The sequence below is a fragment of the Emiliania huxleyi genome (assembly GCF_000372725.1).
Source record: "Emiliania huxleyi CCMP1516 unplaced genomic scaffold EMIHUscaffold_8, whole genome shotgun sequence".
NCBI lineage: Eukaryota > Haptophyta > Isochrysidales > Noelaerhabdaceae > Emiliania > Emiliania huxleyi.
In genome coordinates, this window is record NW_005196021.1 from 1,063,731 (window position 1) to 1,079,077 (window position 15,347).

Here is a 15,347-nt window from a genome sequence, read left to right on the forward strand (position 1 = left end):
TGCTCGGGTATCTCGGGTACTCTCGGGTACTCTCGGGGAGTCTCGCTCCTGCAATGTCGGGCGACTGCTTGTTGATTCGGACCAGCACCTCGCACGAGTCGCAGGAGAGTCCTGCGGCGCGGGCCGAGTCGCGGCGTCGGTAGGCGGGCGCGGCGATCGGGGGGGGGGTGGGGGGGTGGGGGTTGGGGGGTGGAGGGGGGGTGGGGGGGGGTGGGGGGGGGCGGTTGGGGGGGAGGAGGGAGGGGGAGGGCAGGGAGGGCGGGGAGAGCAGGGGGTAGGGGCTCGCCCTTCGAGTCGACCGACGAGAGGTCGTCGACGAAGGAGTCGAAGCCGATCTTCTTGACCTGCGCGCGAGGGAGTGGGCGGGCTAGGCTGAGGCGCGCGGGCAGGCCCATCCCTCGGCACCGTCCAGGGGCCATCTAGTTGCACTCGTTTGAGCGGCGGTGGCCTGGCGCGGTGCGGTGCGGGCAGGCGAGGAGGGGAGGGGGTGGGCTGCGCGCGGCGGGCGCGGCGCGCCTCGTTGCGGACGATCTTGTCGTAGTCGAGCTTCGCCGCCGTGGTGATCTCGCCGAAGACCATCACCATGTTGTCCTTGGTGCAGGTCTCGCAGGCGACCTGCCGACCAGCGGGCAGAGGAGGCTCACAGACCGGGGAGGGAGCGGCGCTGCCCGGGCTGGGGCGAGGCCGGCGGAGCGGGGGCGGGACGGGCGAGGCTCGGCCGGTGGGCGGCAGCGGACGGGGCCGGGGCCGCGCGCTCCTTGGAGTACGGGTCCTCCTTCAGGCACGCGTCGAGGACGGCGTCCGACACCTGGTCAGCCAGCTTGTCGGGGTGGCCCTCGTTGACAGACTCGGAGGAGAACATGAAGATGCGCTCCTCGGCGGACGTCTTGACGCGCTTGGCCGACATTGTGTTGTGGTAGGTGGTCTGCAAGCGCGCCGAGACGGACCGGGTGAGGAGGCGTGGCGCGGCGGCGGTCGTGGTGGTTGTCGGAGGTGGAGGAGCCGAGCGAGGAGCGGGCGCGGGCGAGCGAGACGGTGCGCGCTTGTTGGGCCCGCAAGAACCTTTTGTGGGATTGGCTGTGTCTAGGGGATCGGCTGTGGTCCACGCGCCTCGGAAGGGAGTGGAAGCTCGTTGAGAGAGATGTGTGCGCAGAGATTCAGGCTCTTTTTTATGCCAGCCACGTGGCATAGGAGAGCACGAGGTGAAAGGAGGTCAGCACAAGTTGCAAGGACGCACGAGCGAGAAGCACAGCAGAGCAATAAAAACGGACACCTCTCTACTGTGAGATGGGTAAAAAGGAACAGGTCCCCGCCCTTGCGATCTTTGTGCAGGCAGGGTTCTTTGTGGGTGTGGTCGGCGACTAGCCGGGGTCGTCCTCCCGATGGGGGACTAGCACTAGCCGTCTTCCACCTGGTCCCTCGGGTCCCTGCTGCTCCTAATCTCTTCGTACAACGTACATCCTCCTGCTGATCTCCGCAAATTTTCCGGGCTCTGAGCCGAGTCTGAGGCTGGTTTGCCATTGGGCCCAAAATAAGCCGAACGAACCGGCAAAAATCCCCGGTGTTTTGCGGGCATACACACCTGAAAACCCCGGGTTTACCTGGAAAATACCTGACTGAGGGAGGGTGTAGAGGATGTAGAGTGTAGAGCGCTGTAGAGCTGTAGAGCTGTAGATAGAGCGCTGTAGAGCGCTGTAGAGCTGTAGAGCTCTACATCCGGCGCGTGACGATGTGAGTCGCCTGTAGAGCGATGTAGAGGCGCTCTACAACGTGAAATCTCTACAACAAACTCTACATCATAAGCGGCGAACGAGGCACTCGCTCTCCGACATGAGGCGCGTTGCACTTGCCAGTGCTGCCCTGGCCTTCTGTCTGCCCGCCCAATGGGTGGCAGGTGCCTCTGCTGCTGTGGCATGCCTCACGGCTGCGGCTGGCCGGCGCCTCGGCGCGTCAGCTCGGCTCGGCGTAGCGATCGTGGCCAGCGCAACTCGCTTGGACTCAACGCTCAGCCAGGAGCTCCCGCACGCGCTGGCGCGAGTCATGGTGCATGCAACGCGCCTGAATGCTCGCCTCGCCTCGCGCAAATGCGACCGTCCTCGCAGCCGACAGTCCACCGCCTGCTAAAGAAGCACAGCGACGAATGCGGCACCGGCGACGCATGGCAGGCTGGTCATGACGCAGTCATAGGGTGTTGTGTGCCGTCAGAGTGACTCTCTGTGTGTCAGGGATAGTCAGGGCCGTCCACCAGAGCTCCAGTAAGCTCGGAGACATCCCCCATTAGTGCGACTCGACCTCTTTGAGTCACTGCCTTCCCGGCAGTTTCACTGTAGGGCTGTAGAGCCTCTACAACAAACTCTACAGCAAAATCGCGCTCTACATCGCTCTACAGGCGACTCACATCGTCACGCGCCGGTTGTAGAGCTCTACAGCTCTACAGCGCCCCCCTCATCTACAGCTCTACAGCGCTCTACACTCTACATGTCGTCTACACCCTCCCTCAGGAAAATACCAGGTAATTTTGCCGGTTTCCTCGAGTTTGCCTCAGATTTGCAGGGCGGGGACACATGTCCCTAAATCCCATCTCGTCTCAGCGTTTGACCGTTTTTATTTATTTATTTATTGCCTCAGATTTTGCCCCAGACCCAGCTCTCAGTACTCAGACTCCAGGGAAACTCGAGAGTTGCCTGAATGGAGCACCAAACACCCTCTGGTTTCCATGGAATTTTCCGGAAACGCAAAGTGCTGGGGACCCTCTGGTTTCCCTCTGGCGTCTGGGTTGCCGGAAACTCTCATACAGGCCAATACAAGATCGGCCCCGCCCGCCCTGCGCCGTCGGGCCGAAGTCCTTCCCGACTGTTTGCTTTGTAAGAAAGAAAGAAAGAAAACACACAACCCAAGGGAGGGATGGGAGAACGGCACGCCGCCACCACACAGGGATTTTAAGGAGAGGAGTGTGGTGCGCTAGCCGTCGCCCACCCTGGGGAGTCTGCCTCTTCCTATCTCTCTTCGCAGTCTCTCTCCGATTCTCGCTGCAACCTTCATGCCACCTCGCGGCCGTCCCACTCTCGTCGGTCTCTCCCTTGTCACTTCCTCCTCTGTCGCGTCGTTCTCTTCTGCCTCGTCCTGCGACGCCGCCGCCTGCCGGTCCCTTGTTCTCGCGGCTTCTTTCGCCTTGCGCAACTCCTGTTTGCTGTTTGCTTTGTGTGCAACCGCGTCTTCCCTGCTCTACTTTTAGTGCTCTACATCGCTACATCCTCCCGATTCAATTGCGGCGCCCCCACTGATAAGGCGAACTCGTACGTTCCATCGATGACACGCGGTTCGCTCACCTTGCGTCCTAGGTCGGGTATGCTGGTAGACGCTGTGCTTGCTTTGCTTCGCCCGCCGCCCGGCGTGACGCAGCGCGAGAAAGAGCTGCCCGTGCGCGCGCCTGCCTCGCCCCACAACCACCACTGCAGCGACACCGTGGTCCGTGCATGGCTGCACGCCGTGCTGCGACCGCCGCGCGAGCGGCTCGATCCGAGGCTCGAGATGACGCGAATCTGGCACAATCGGATCGCAGCCGGATCGCTGCTGAGCGCGCAGCCGCGGGTCGCCTCCATGCCTACTCTCCCCCGCGACCCCCAAAACGAGCCCGTACCATGCTCGTCCCATTTTATGCTGCTGACGCTCGTCCGCCGCCGCCTGCGCCCTCGCAGATCCACAAAACAACGTGGACGAGGCGGGCGTGCCGCGGTGTCCTGAGGCCCTCGCAAAGTACAACCAGACCATGTGGGGCGTGTGGGACACCATCGACCTCATCCCCGTCGTCGGGACCGTGGCTCGGGCTGGGCAGGCCGTTGGGGCCTGTTGTGACGGACTGGGATTCTGAGACGCCGTCACCCAAAGCGCAGAACTAACCCTCGGAGACCCGTGTTTACTTTAAGGCCCTTGCCCTGCGAATGCGCACCCCCCCTAGCTAGGGGTCAGGGCTCTCTAGCCCGTAGCCCGATCCCGATCATCCGGCCCGCTGGATGCGCTTCTCAGCTCACCGGCCCTGGATGTGAGGTCACCGACTGCACTCCAAGTGCTCCAAGTCTGAGTCGTCTGACTCAGCAAATGTGGTGGCCGCGCTGCGAGTCCTCGATTTGCCTCAAGACTTGATCGCGAAAATCGGTGCGCACCTACCAACAGCAAGTCTGCTCCCCTTTCGGCGAACTTCCATTAAAATCGCACGGACAGCGGTCAGTTCTCTCTTCGAACCAATCTTCGAACCAATCGCGGAACGAGCGCATGCGAGAGCTTTTGCACGGAGAAGGAACGCGTGCAAGGCACTTATCGAGATCCTCAAAAAACATCGATTGACCATCGCTGACCTGCGAGGGATGACCAGGTTCAAGATCAAAAAGTTAAATGAGGACTCAGATTATGAGGACTCAGATTTGGAGTGGTGGGCCCCAGGCCAGGCCTTCGCTTGGTTCTTGAGAACCTACAAGAATGGGGTTCTGAAAACACTCGATCTCAACCCCCTCGATGCCATCGAGATTGGCGACGAGGGTGCCAAGGCGCTAGCATCCGCTCTTCGCGTCAACGAGGCGCTCACCGACCTCAACCTCGGCGGCAATAGCCACATCGAGGAGGCGGCCCTCAGCATTGTGCGTGTCGAGCGGCATCGCAACAAGCTCACCTCGCTCGGCTTGCTTTACTGCGGCATCGGCCCGACTGGTGCCGCAGAGATCGCCGACTTCGTGTCGGTCAGCGGGGTGCTGACCCAACTCGATCTCGGACAGAACGACATCGGCGACGAGGGTACCAAGGCGCTGGCCTCCGCTCTTCGCGTCAATGGGGTGCTGAAAAGCCTCGACATCTGCGGCAACAAGATCGGTGACGCGGGCGCCAAGGCGCTAGCAGCCACTCTTCGCGTCAATGGGGTGCTGACCGACCTCAACCTGAGCGAGAACGAGATCCGCAACGAGGGCGCCGCTGCGATCGCCGAGGCGCTGCGCGGCAACGGGGTGCTGACCTACCTCTGGCTCTGGCAAAACAACATCGGCCACGAGGGCGCCAAGGCGCTGGCTTCCGCTCTTCGCGTCAACGAGGTGCTGACCGGTCTGTTCCTAAACTCCAACAGAATCGGCGACGAGGGTACCAAGGCGCTGGCCTCCGCTCTTCGCGTCAATGGGGTGCTGACCAAGCTCGTTCTCTCCCGCAGATCTTAACCTTGGCAACCACCATGGGCCGGAGGAGCTCGCCTTCCTCCTCCTCTTCCTCATCGTCGTCGTCGTCAAGGCCTCCGAAGGCTCCGAAGGCGCCCCCACCTTTCATAAAAGAAACACGAAATGGGGTTAGGATTCGTGGTTTGGCCAGTTGGCGTCACCACGCCAAGCTGCTGTTTTGCATCGGAATGCCAAGCATGTCGCCGTCGCACTCTCGCCACGCGCCTGCCGCACCGCCGCTCTCCTTGTTGGCAGGATTTGCCGTTGGCGGCCTCCTCGGCTTTGCTGCCGGCCGACACTCAGCGGCCACGTCATCCTCGCCGGCCGGGTCGCCTGTGGCCGGCGACGCGCCTGCAGCATCCGCGGCAGACTCGGCGGCCTCGGCTGTCTCGCCGAGCAGGCGTTCCGACCCGCTCTCGATCCACGCCGATCTGCACCGCATCGCGCTGCAGACGGGGACCGACAAGGCGACGCGGCACCAATTCACCCTCTTCTACCCCTTCTTCCTGGAGCACCTCCGGCAGTCTGCGTTCGATATGCTCGAGATTGGCGTCTTTCAGGAGCAGTCCCTCCAGATGTGGGATCGGTACTTGCCGCGTGCGACCGTCTTTGGCGCCGACAAGAAGGCGTACACGTCGCCGCGCATCCTGCGGCTCGACCAGGGCAGCCGAGCCGACCTCCGCCGCGTGGCGCGGCTGCGCAACTGGTCGGTCGTGCTCGACGACGGCAGCCACAAGCCGTCGCACCAGCTCCGCACGTTTCGCGAGTTCTTCCCGCGGCTGCCGCCCGGAGGGGTCTATATCATCGAGGACATCGAGACAAACTACTGGGCGCGCGCCTCCGGCATGGGGCTCAAGCCGTACGGCTGGACCATGTCGGACGAGACGGAGGAGACGGACATGGTCGAGCTCTTCCGCGCCGCCGTCCACCGCGTGCTCAACCGCGAGTTCCAGTGCTGGCGCGACGCGCCCGTCTTTAGCGGGGCCCTCGACGCCATGATCGGCTCGGTCTACTTTGTGCGCAACGCTGTCGTCGTGACCAAGGCGCCGCGCGAGTACGTAGACACGCGCAACCGTGGGCGGGCGCACTACCGGTTCCGCTTCCTCCAAAACTGCTCTGAGGAGCGATGGTGGCGTCGCGGGCGGAAACTCCAGGCCCGGCCGGACGGCGGCGAGCGGGTGAGGCAACCCTCTGCCGTGCCGTTTGCCGCCCGGCCTAGGCTGTCCTCTTTGGAGCGTGTCAAGGCACCCACATCTCCTCCAGTAGAGGTGTAAAACGGTCAAGAAACCCCTGCGTGACACAGCTGCGAGAAATACGGCTATCGGCTTTTTGGCCTTCTATGGGGTGCGCCCAGGCCTCCAGCCCTCGCTGCGTGAGAGCGTGACGGCACCACTGTGCCGTGTGCGCGCCACTGGCAGCACCTCTGAAGTAGTCTGGGGCCCCACCACTTTGTGTGTGTGGAGAAATTTACCTTCCCCCTTACCTTTTACCTTATAGTCTTGGGGGAAATGGTATTTTTGGTATTTTTATTATTCCTCCGTCGCCGCGCTGCAACGCCAGTGAGGGCGGGTTCGCGTCCAGCGGCGCATCACGCGCATGGTGCACCGATCAGACTTGTGCGTTGTGGAAAGTGCACGGCACAGCTAACCGTAACAAGGGGGGGGGGGCTGGCGTTGCCCGGTGCCACTCATGCTCTTCTGTCTTCAGCCGCCTGCCGCTGATCGCCGCCAACTTCCGCAACGGCCACACGCGCGCCGTGGCATCCTGGCCAGAACACGCTCCGATCCAGGGACTTGCGCCTGGGAGAGAAACGCCCCCAGATCTCTCTGATCGCGCGAAAAGAAGAGATCGAGTGCGGAGCGCACTGCAGGGAGCACGGTGCTGAAGTTTGCCGGCTGCTCCGCGGCAAGACGCTGCTTGTGGCCACAGCTGTGCCAGCAGCTGTGGTCGGAGAGCGCCTCGAGAGACGACCGGCGCTCCTCGAGCGCCGTGCGCGGCACGCCCAGGAAGGCTGCAAGCCTCTCTGCCGTCCCTGCGGGCTCGGACGTCGTGTCCTCAAAGCTTACGACGAGCAGCTGAGGGCCGTAGGCAGCCGACCAGAGCCGCAGCTTGGCCGCCACGAGCGAGTTGGCAAGGTACCCCTTGCAGCCGCGACGATTCGGGAAGACAGGCTGGATCCAGCAGCTCTCGAGGGCGCACTGCCCCTCCTCCGGCAGCGGCCTGGGAGCCACAGGCCACGGCGGCGACCAGCGCATGTAGTTCTCCCAGACGTTGACCGGCGAGATGTCCCACTGCTGGGCAAACCGCGCCGCCAAGTCCAAGGCGGCACTCTTGCGTGGGTGCGGGGTGACTGTGCTGCTGGCGTTTGATGGCCAGCAGCTGGATAGGAGAGCCGCCATCTCGTCCTGCACCGCCTCCTCAAAGGTGCGTGGCTCGCAGCGAAAGGAGCGCATCCGCTCCGCGGCCTCGCGCCGCACCGGGTCCGCCAGGACTGCAGCCGGCAGGCGAGGCAGGAGGCACTGGCGCCGGTTGTTGATGTAGGCCGAGAAGGCGCGGTCGGTGGGTTCGCGAAGCGTGAGGATGATCCTGACGCGCGGCAGCACGCCCTCCCTGGGTGGGAACGTCAGCGGCAGGGCGCGAAGCGCTCGTGGACTGCCAAAGTAATCGGGTGTCGCGTCGGTGACCCACCCATTCTGCAGCATTCGCGCCATCTTTGCTTGCCGCGAGAAGGAGGCGAGGCACGCAAGGGCGGGCGAGGAGGCGTTGAGGGCGCAATCAGAGTGCTTGCCTTCAAAGAAATGGAGTTCCTTGTTGCCCAGGGCCTCAGGCCCGGCGTGCTCTGCACTGACGAGCCCAAGCACGCGCAGCAGGATGGCGTGCAGCTGGCTTGTCCCCGCCTTTTGCAGCCCAATCACAAACACAGCGCCCTGCTCGATTGGCGGAATCATGCGCGCAAGGGGAGGACGGGGACAGCGCTCGCTCTCCTGCGGCACTCTCGGCTACTTCTGCCTACTCCGCGTGCGTCCCCGCACCCACGCCCCGTCCCGAACGGCAGCGGGGTGGCCAGGGAGGGGCGTCAGCTCGGTCGTCGCACGTGTCAGAACGGACGGTAATTCCTTTTTGTATTTTAGGTAAAAGGCTAAAACAATTGGAAGCAAAGAATTTTACCAGAGCTCCCTCTCACGCTGGGCACGAAGAAAGAAAACAATACCTTCCCACACCCGGAGGTGGACTGCTAACAGGGTTTGCGATCGATGAGGAGCGACTCGTCTCCTCTGACTGACCGCGAGCCATCTCGGGTCCGAACGCCGTGTCAACCGAAGCGCGCCGGCGCCCCCCACTCGGGCCGGCACACGCTCTCGCGCTCGCGCGCTCGCCCTTCCTTTGGCACGAGGCACAGCCGGAGGACAAGCGAGTAGCGAGGGCGGCGGGCCGCGAGCGACGGCGCCGAGACCCGGTGGAGCACGTCCTGGTGCATGAGCACGCACCGCCCTGGCCGCGGCTGCACGAGCACGCCCACGCCGCGCTCGTCGTCGAGGAAGAGCGTCTCCGCGTCCCACTCGCGCCGCCACTCGTCGTCGACGTACACGAGCAGCGAGACGAGCAGCGGGCGGCCCGACGCGCCGTTCGTGTAGTCGCCGTACGCGTCCCGCCAAGCCGAGGGCGGCATCGCCGCGGGATCGGCGTCCACGTGCCAACAGAAGCAGTGGCCGTACACCGCGGCGTTCGCCACCAGCGACGAGTACACAAACTGGCCGCCCTCGCCGCCCTCGCCGCCCTCGCCGCCCTCGCCGCCCTCGCCGCCCTTGCCGCCCTCGCCGCCCTCGCCGCCCTCGCCGTCCTCACCGCCCTCACCGCCCTCGCCGCCCTCGCCGCCCTCGCCGCCCTCGCCGCCGCTGCCGCCGCACCGCGCCGCGGGAGCGACCGCGGCCGCCTCGATGCGCGCGACGTCGTACTCGGGGTAGAGGCGCGCGAGGCGCGTGTGCACCTCGATAAGGCTGCGGGGCGGCCGGCGCTCGAGTGCGCGCAGTAGCCGCGGCCGTATGCCCCACGTGCGCGGCAGCCCCGCGCTGTCGACCGTCGTGCGCTCCCATCGGCCCGCCGGCGGCTCGTGGATGCTCGGTGCCGCCAAGTCGTTCGGCGCAGCCGCGTGCGCGCCGCCACCGCCGGCCGCGCCTCCTCGCGCGTCGCCCAGCAGCAGCCGGAGAAGGTCGGCACGCAGCGCATCGTCCACGAGGCCGTCGAGCACCACCACGCCTTCGCGCGTCGCGCCAAGCTCGGCGACGAGCGCCGGCCGGGCCGCAGACGGCTGCCACGCGCACTCGCCGTGCACCGCCACGTGCCGCCACAGCCGCGCCCCGGACGCGGCGAAGCCACCGCCACCGCCACCGCCACCGCCGTCGCTCTGCCCCTCGCGATCCCAATCGCTCGCGCCGTCGCTCGCGCCGTCGTCGTCGTCAGCACGATCGCGCTCGCCGCCATTCTCGTCCTCTGCCGCCGGCGACAGCGCCTCGTCGCCGTGCTCGCTTGCCTCGCCGGTGCTCGTCGGCTGAAGCTGCAGCCGCTGCCACTCGAGCAGAGGGCGCAGCCGGCAAACGTCGGCGCTCGCCGTGCCGTCGGCCGCCTGCTGCTGCTGCCGCTGCTCCCACGCCATGAGCGCGTCGGACCCGAGCGCGTCGCCAAAGCACAGCACGCTGAGCACGTTGAGTGCGAGCGCCGCGGCGCCCGCAGCGTCGAGCAGCGCGAGCACCGTCGCGACGGGCGCGCGTGGCTCGGCGGCGGCGGAATGCACGGAGGCGGCGAGCTCCTTGACGGCAGCGGTGGCCCTCGGTGAGCTTGCGTCGTGGCCAAGCACGGCCTCGAGGGCGAGGCGCACGCCATGCCGTCGGGCCAACCCACACGCGAGCGCCTCCTCCTCCGCCAAGCGCACCATCTCGTACACGGACGGCTCGCACGCCGCGAGCCGTGCGGCGAGGGATTCGATCGCGGTGCCCATGCGTGCCTCGACGTCAAACGCAGCCTCGTCGAGAAGCCGCTCGAGCGACGACTCGTCGGGCACTGCGATAGTCCGTCGATCGTCAGAGGCGACGAAGACGAGCAGATCCGAGGTCGGTAGCGAGTGCACCGCCGCGGCAGCAGCCAGCCCTGACGCGCGCGCAGAGGATGCCACGATGCAAGGTGCCGACGCGTTGCGGAGAGCGTCGACCAGGACGTTTTCGGCGCGCGGACGCTTGGCCGCCATCGTTTTGCCAGTCCATGCCCGGGGGCCGGACCCACGCAGCGAGAGGGCAAGCTATGAGGAAGCCCAGCCAGCGCTGACTTCTGACTGTCGTTGCGGTCTATCCCTTTCTCGACTGTCTGAGCTTGTGCGTCTTGGGTCCGTGGTTGTGTTTTTGTGTGAAGCCCGTCCTCAACACGGTGGTGCTCCCGCGGCTGCGCACCTCCTTCGAGATCCTCGCCAGGGCAAACGGCACGCCCACAGAGGAGCTCGACCGCGCCTGGGAGGAGGTGCAGCTCTCGGTGGCGAAAGGCGGCTCAAACATCGGAGGGCACGCCGACGTCGCCGACGCGTGCTTCGTCGCCGCCTTCCTCGCCGTCTGGCCATCACTACGTACGTGACAGGCCAGAGCCTACCAGGGCCACGCCCTCGCTGGCGGCGACGAAGCACCGCCCCTCGCGCAACCGCCGCTGCTCGTCTACTTCAACAAGCACTACAACTCCATCCGCGACCGCTGCAATCAAGCTCTGGGGCGTCTACCGCGCCCGGGCCAAGGATGTCGACTTTGGGATGGTCAACAACTACAACCTTGGGTACTACGTCCGTCCGGCCTCCCGCTCGTTAGCAAGATGCCGCCCGTCTCCGACCTCTACTCTGAGCAGAGCACTTCTCCAGTCCCTAAACAGGGCACGCTCGCTCAGATTGCGTCGCACGAGCGGTGGCTTCGCTGCCTCGCAGAGGGGGGGGTCACTCTACTTATCGCAAGGGCCAAAGGCACGCGCGACGCGGTTGGTTCACTGCGTCGGTTCACTGCGTCCTGCTGGTCCGTGCCGTCAGCTGAGCACGAGCAGCGCCAGCAGGCAGCAGCGCTGGCAGCGGGCTGCGACGGCATTTCGATCGTGGCGAGTGGCTAGCAGCCCATGCACGCATGGTCACGAATTGTCACGCACTGGCACGCACGCATCTACGACCCATGACGCGGCGAGCGAGGCTGGGCTGCGGCGTGGCCGACGGCGGGAGAGTTTGGCGCGGCCGGGCATGCCATGGCGGGCTCGCGGCGTCGGGCGGTGTGGAGTCACATGTCACGCTTTGCTGGTTGGACGAAGAAGCCAGAAAATACTCGTACTCATACCCATGCTCACACTTACTCATGTCTATGGAGTCACATGTCAGGTCTTGCTGGTCGGACGAAGAAGCCAGAAAATACTCGTACACATACCCATGCTCACACTTACACACGGCATACTGATAGCGAGCGGCATGCATGGCGAGCGGCATGCGATAGCTAGCGGCATGCGATCTGCGATAGAAAGCGGCATGCAATAGCGAGCAGCATGCGATAGTGAGCGGCATAATGACCGTGCGATCGTGAGCGTCATACAATAGCAAGCGGCATGCGATAGCCAGCGGCATAAAAAAACATACATCAAGTCCTGGCGAGTGAAGAACCTCGCCTGCTTTCTTGTGACACGTGACAGGCTGCCAGGGAGTATTCATAGATAGACGGACAAGCTGCAAGGGAAACGCGGCTTCCCAGCCAGCCTGCCTGCCGTTCTGCTCACGTATTTTCGCGAGGTCTTTAACCACCTTCGGTTTCAATCAACTTTTGTCCTGTGATCCGTGCGTCTTCTCGGCTAAATTCACAGTTCGAGTATTCATACCTCGAGGTATGCTTTTTGGAGTCTCGCATTTTCCTTTTACTAGGACCCTCGACAGCGTGCCGAACCCGTGAGGGCGACTCCCGTGTGACAAGAACGGCTCCCGTATCCTGGCTCGTGAACAGATGGACGCTCGCTGCGGAACCCTTCCGTCTGATCTCACTGTCGTACCAGTGAGAACCACAGAAGGTCGACTTTTTGACATGGCTGTAAGGACTCACCACAACGATCCAATGAGCCGCAACATCCGTCACAGAGGCTTCTGGGAGATTCAGGCACCACAAGAACTTGCAGACTTGGCAAATGCAACGCTGCCATCCATCCTTACAAAGCCTCGTTACTTACTTGATGTTGGTGCAAACATCGGGTTCTACTCCCTACTTTTCGCGCATGCGGGCTGGCGTACCGTTGCGATCGAGCCAATGCCAAGGAACCTACTTGCTCTCAACGTGTCCCTGTGCTTAAACCCAACCCTTGCACAGCGGGTGAGAGTCGTCCCTGTTGCACTATCCACGCCTGATAACGAAGGCAGAATTTGCACGGTGACTGCCAATAACAAATTCCATGGCAATGGTGGAATTGGTAATGGTGTCTTGAAGTGTGACAGGGCGCCAAGACTGCCTTGTACCTCGGATCAAAATGAGGCTTGTGAGAGGACGCATACGCGCACGCTTGACTCGGTGCTGCGTGCGTTGAATTTGCCTTCGGTGGATGTCGTCAAGATTGATATTGAAGGCCATGAATGTGCTGCGATTGCATCTAATGGGAGTAAGACATTGTTCTCCCGCTGGCAACCGAGGTTGATACAATGGGAAGGCAAGAGGCACGATGTGGACAGCTGCATGCGTCAGCTCATGCACAAACACCATTATCGTATAGGGACCCGATATGGAAACGACAGGAATACGGTTGGCGCATTGATTCAGTAAAGAACTTGCGCAGCTCTTCGTCATGCGATCTGATCACCGGCCTGTACGAAAGACATCACTGATCTCACAAGCATTGCATGGAGTTGCATAAGACAATCGATTAGTCATTGTGAAAGTGGAGTAACTGCATCCGCAATGGATTGTTTGCAAAGCTACGCGACGCCTGTCAGTTCGAGAGTTCTGTGTTCCCGTCCCTGTGCTCCACCTTCTTCGCCCGCGTCAGTCCCATGAGAACCCCACTATATAGCGCCGCCTCGTGAGCTGTCCTGTGTGCTATGTGCTGTGTGTCCAGCAGTCCGGACCCGGTGCTAAGGCCGGTGACAGTGCGCCTCGTGTCGGCTCCCGAGCCAATCGTGTGCAGCGTGTGTGCACTTGCCTACACAATGTTGAGACTCAAGCGCTCTGGCATATAAACGTCCTGTCATCATTAATTGGGGTGGAACACGTTTGGGGAATGTCCAAAGGGCGAATACCTTCGGAAGTTTCCGAAAAGCAAGCACGTATCCCAGAATGCAGAAAGAAACGCTAATTTGGATGGGCGAAAAATGTCGGCAAGGAAAAGTGAGCACTTTTGATATTTGAAGCTGTGCACACGATGCTACATACAGTATTGCTTACACACACTTCTCTCCGGTTTTCATGGTCTGCGTGTGCTTGGGTACAATCACACCTTTTCGCAAAAACTACGCCGCCTGCCCAGGATAAATTGTAGAACCACTAGAAGCCAAAACCACAGGCCAAAATGACTAGTATATACTCCGGAACTTCAACTCCGCACGCGCACCGGCCAGGGCTACAATAGTGCCAGTGAGGCGGAGGCGCGAGTCGGAAGGCCGCGACCGTCAAGTGTTCCGCCGTCATTTTCCTACAAAGAGTACAATCGCTGTGAACCCAGCCCCACGTAGAGTATATATTCCGCCGCGAGTTTATCAGTTGTTTTTATTGATTTGTCTCTCACGACACGGTGTCTCCTCAGAGAGTACACGAGCTACGTGCCATCACCAACTTGCTCCTCGCAGCGCCCCCGCCAAAACTCTTTGCCGTAGTCAAAGAGCAGCTCCTCGCCCGGCCGCACGGGCCGCAGCGTGTAGAAGCTCACGCGGCGCGCGGGCGACCTGCGCACCCGCTCCACATGGTAATAGCAGTTTGGCGAGGACGAGTGGTTGACGTACCGCAGCAGCGAGGAAGAGCCCGCCTCCGCGGCGTCGATGTTCCAGTCGGCGCTGGCGGCGAGCACGTACCGCGCATCCTCATCAGGGTACCGCGCCAGGTACTCCTCTTGCGTCAGCACCTGCGAGGCACCCTGAGGCACCGTGAGGCTGCGTGCGGTGTGTGCGTGGCGCCTGATGGCATTGGCGTGGAGGGAGTGTGCTGAGTGACGAGGCGAGTCCGCACCTCGCCCGTGTAGTCGCCGAGGTACGCGCCGTCGGGCAGCGGCGCGGCAGCGAAGAGGCCATGCCCGCGGGTGGGACAGCCGGTGTCTCGCACCTCAACCAGCCCGAGCGAGAGCGCGCTAGGCGTGGCGGCGGCGGCGGTGTCAGCGCTGGGCGCAGCACTCTGAAGTGGGAGGCGCCGCTGCTGCGACCGCGACGGCATTCGGCCCACGAACGGCTTCTCCAAGGTGCCCACGTCCAGCCGCGGCAAGACAGTGGCGTGCAGTAAATTCTTCCGTGCGCGTCGCGCGGGGGATGGGGGGCTCTGAGGGGAAGGGAGCGGAGGGCGCCCAGTAGGGCGTCGTGTAGCCTAGGAAGCAAATTCTTTTTTCGGAAACGGTTAAGTGAGTGAGCAGCCTCGCTCTCAATCCTAGAAGTCGCTAGAAAGAAGTCGAAGGATTGTGAGCATCACTCCTCGCAATCGTAGCATCTCTGTGCGATTGTGAGCACCTACGGTGACGCCTACGACTAATCCTACATCTTCTAGGACTATGTCTACGACTACGTGAGCAGCTCCGCTCACAATCGATGTGATTGGGGTGACGTTTTGGGTAGTACTAGTAGTCTCGTAGGTGCGTCACCAGTCCCATTGATCATTGACATTGTGAGCGGAGAGCTGCTCATAGACATAGTCCTAGTCTCCTAGATCTAGAAGATGATAGATGTAGGAAGGGATCCGATGAAATGCACTATATGCACCGCAACGAAGGTCGAACCTTCTCACGTGTGTGTGTAAAGCCGGTGCATTGTACGTAACTTTTAGCTTACTGGGGGAGAAAAGGGAGAGGTTGTGTTTTCTCAGCCTAGGCCCCTAAGGGCCCTACGCGCGCGGCGTGAGAGCTTGGGCGGCGGATCGGGTTGCTTCCCCCAGGATTAGTCTTCTCTGCTTGCGGGAACACCCGGCTGCGACTGGA

At 62.7% G+C, this 15,347-nt stretch overlaps 4 protein-coding genes across 4 annotated transcripts in view; 1 reads left to right on the forward strand and 3 right to left on the reverse strand.

Moving 5' to 3' along the window:
* EMIHUDRAFT_198673 (methionine S-adenosyl transferase) overlaps positions 1-1,576 on the reverse strand; it is a gene marked incomplete at both ends in the record, with an annotated part of 3,105 nt that extends 1,529 nt beyond the window's left edge. Inside the window, 4 exons of the mRNA XM_005759649.1 lie at positions 300-344; positions 529-615; positions 809-925; positions 1,547-1,576. Coding sequence (XP_005759706.1) covers positions 300-344; positions 529-615; positions 809-925; positions 1,547-1,576 — 279 coding nt within the window. The remainder of the gene's footprint in view (positions 1-299; positions 345-528; positions 616-808; positions 926-1,546) is intronic.
* A 2,788-nt stretch (positions 1,577-4,364) lies between these two features.
* Positions 4,365-5,198, forward strand: EMIHUDRAFT_62253 (hypothetical protein; the record flags this gene model as incomplete). The annotated part of the gene is made up of 1 exon (XM_005759650.1): positions 4,365-5,198. The coding sequence occupies one exon, from the start codon at positions 4,365-4,367 to the stop codon at positions 5,196-5,198; it is 834 nt and encodes a 277-aa protein (XP_005759707.1).
* Positions 5,199-6,898: 1,700 nt separating this feature from the next.
* Positions 6,899-8,143, reverse strand: EMIHUDRAFT_198676 (hypothetical protein; the record flags this gene model as incomplete). Its single annotated transcript, XM_005759651.1, has 1 exon — positions 6,899-8,143. One exon carries the CDS (start codon positions 8,141-8,143, stop codon positions 6,899-6,901), a length of 1,245 nt encoding a protein of 414 aa, XP_005759708.1.
* A 5,845-nt stretch (positions 8,144-13,988) lies between these two features.
* On the reverse strand, positions 13,989-14,596 carry EMIHUDRAFT_97090 (hypothetical protein; the record flags this gene model as incomplete). The annotated part of the gene is made up of 2 exons (XM_005759652.1): positions 13,989-14,291; positions 14,396-14,596. 2 exons carry the CDS (start codon positions 14,594-14,596, stop codon positions 13,989-13,991), a joined length of 504 nt encoding a protein of 167 aa, XP_005759709.1.
* Between the last annotated feature and the right edge of the window lie 751 nt (positions 14,597-15,347).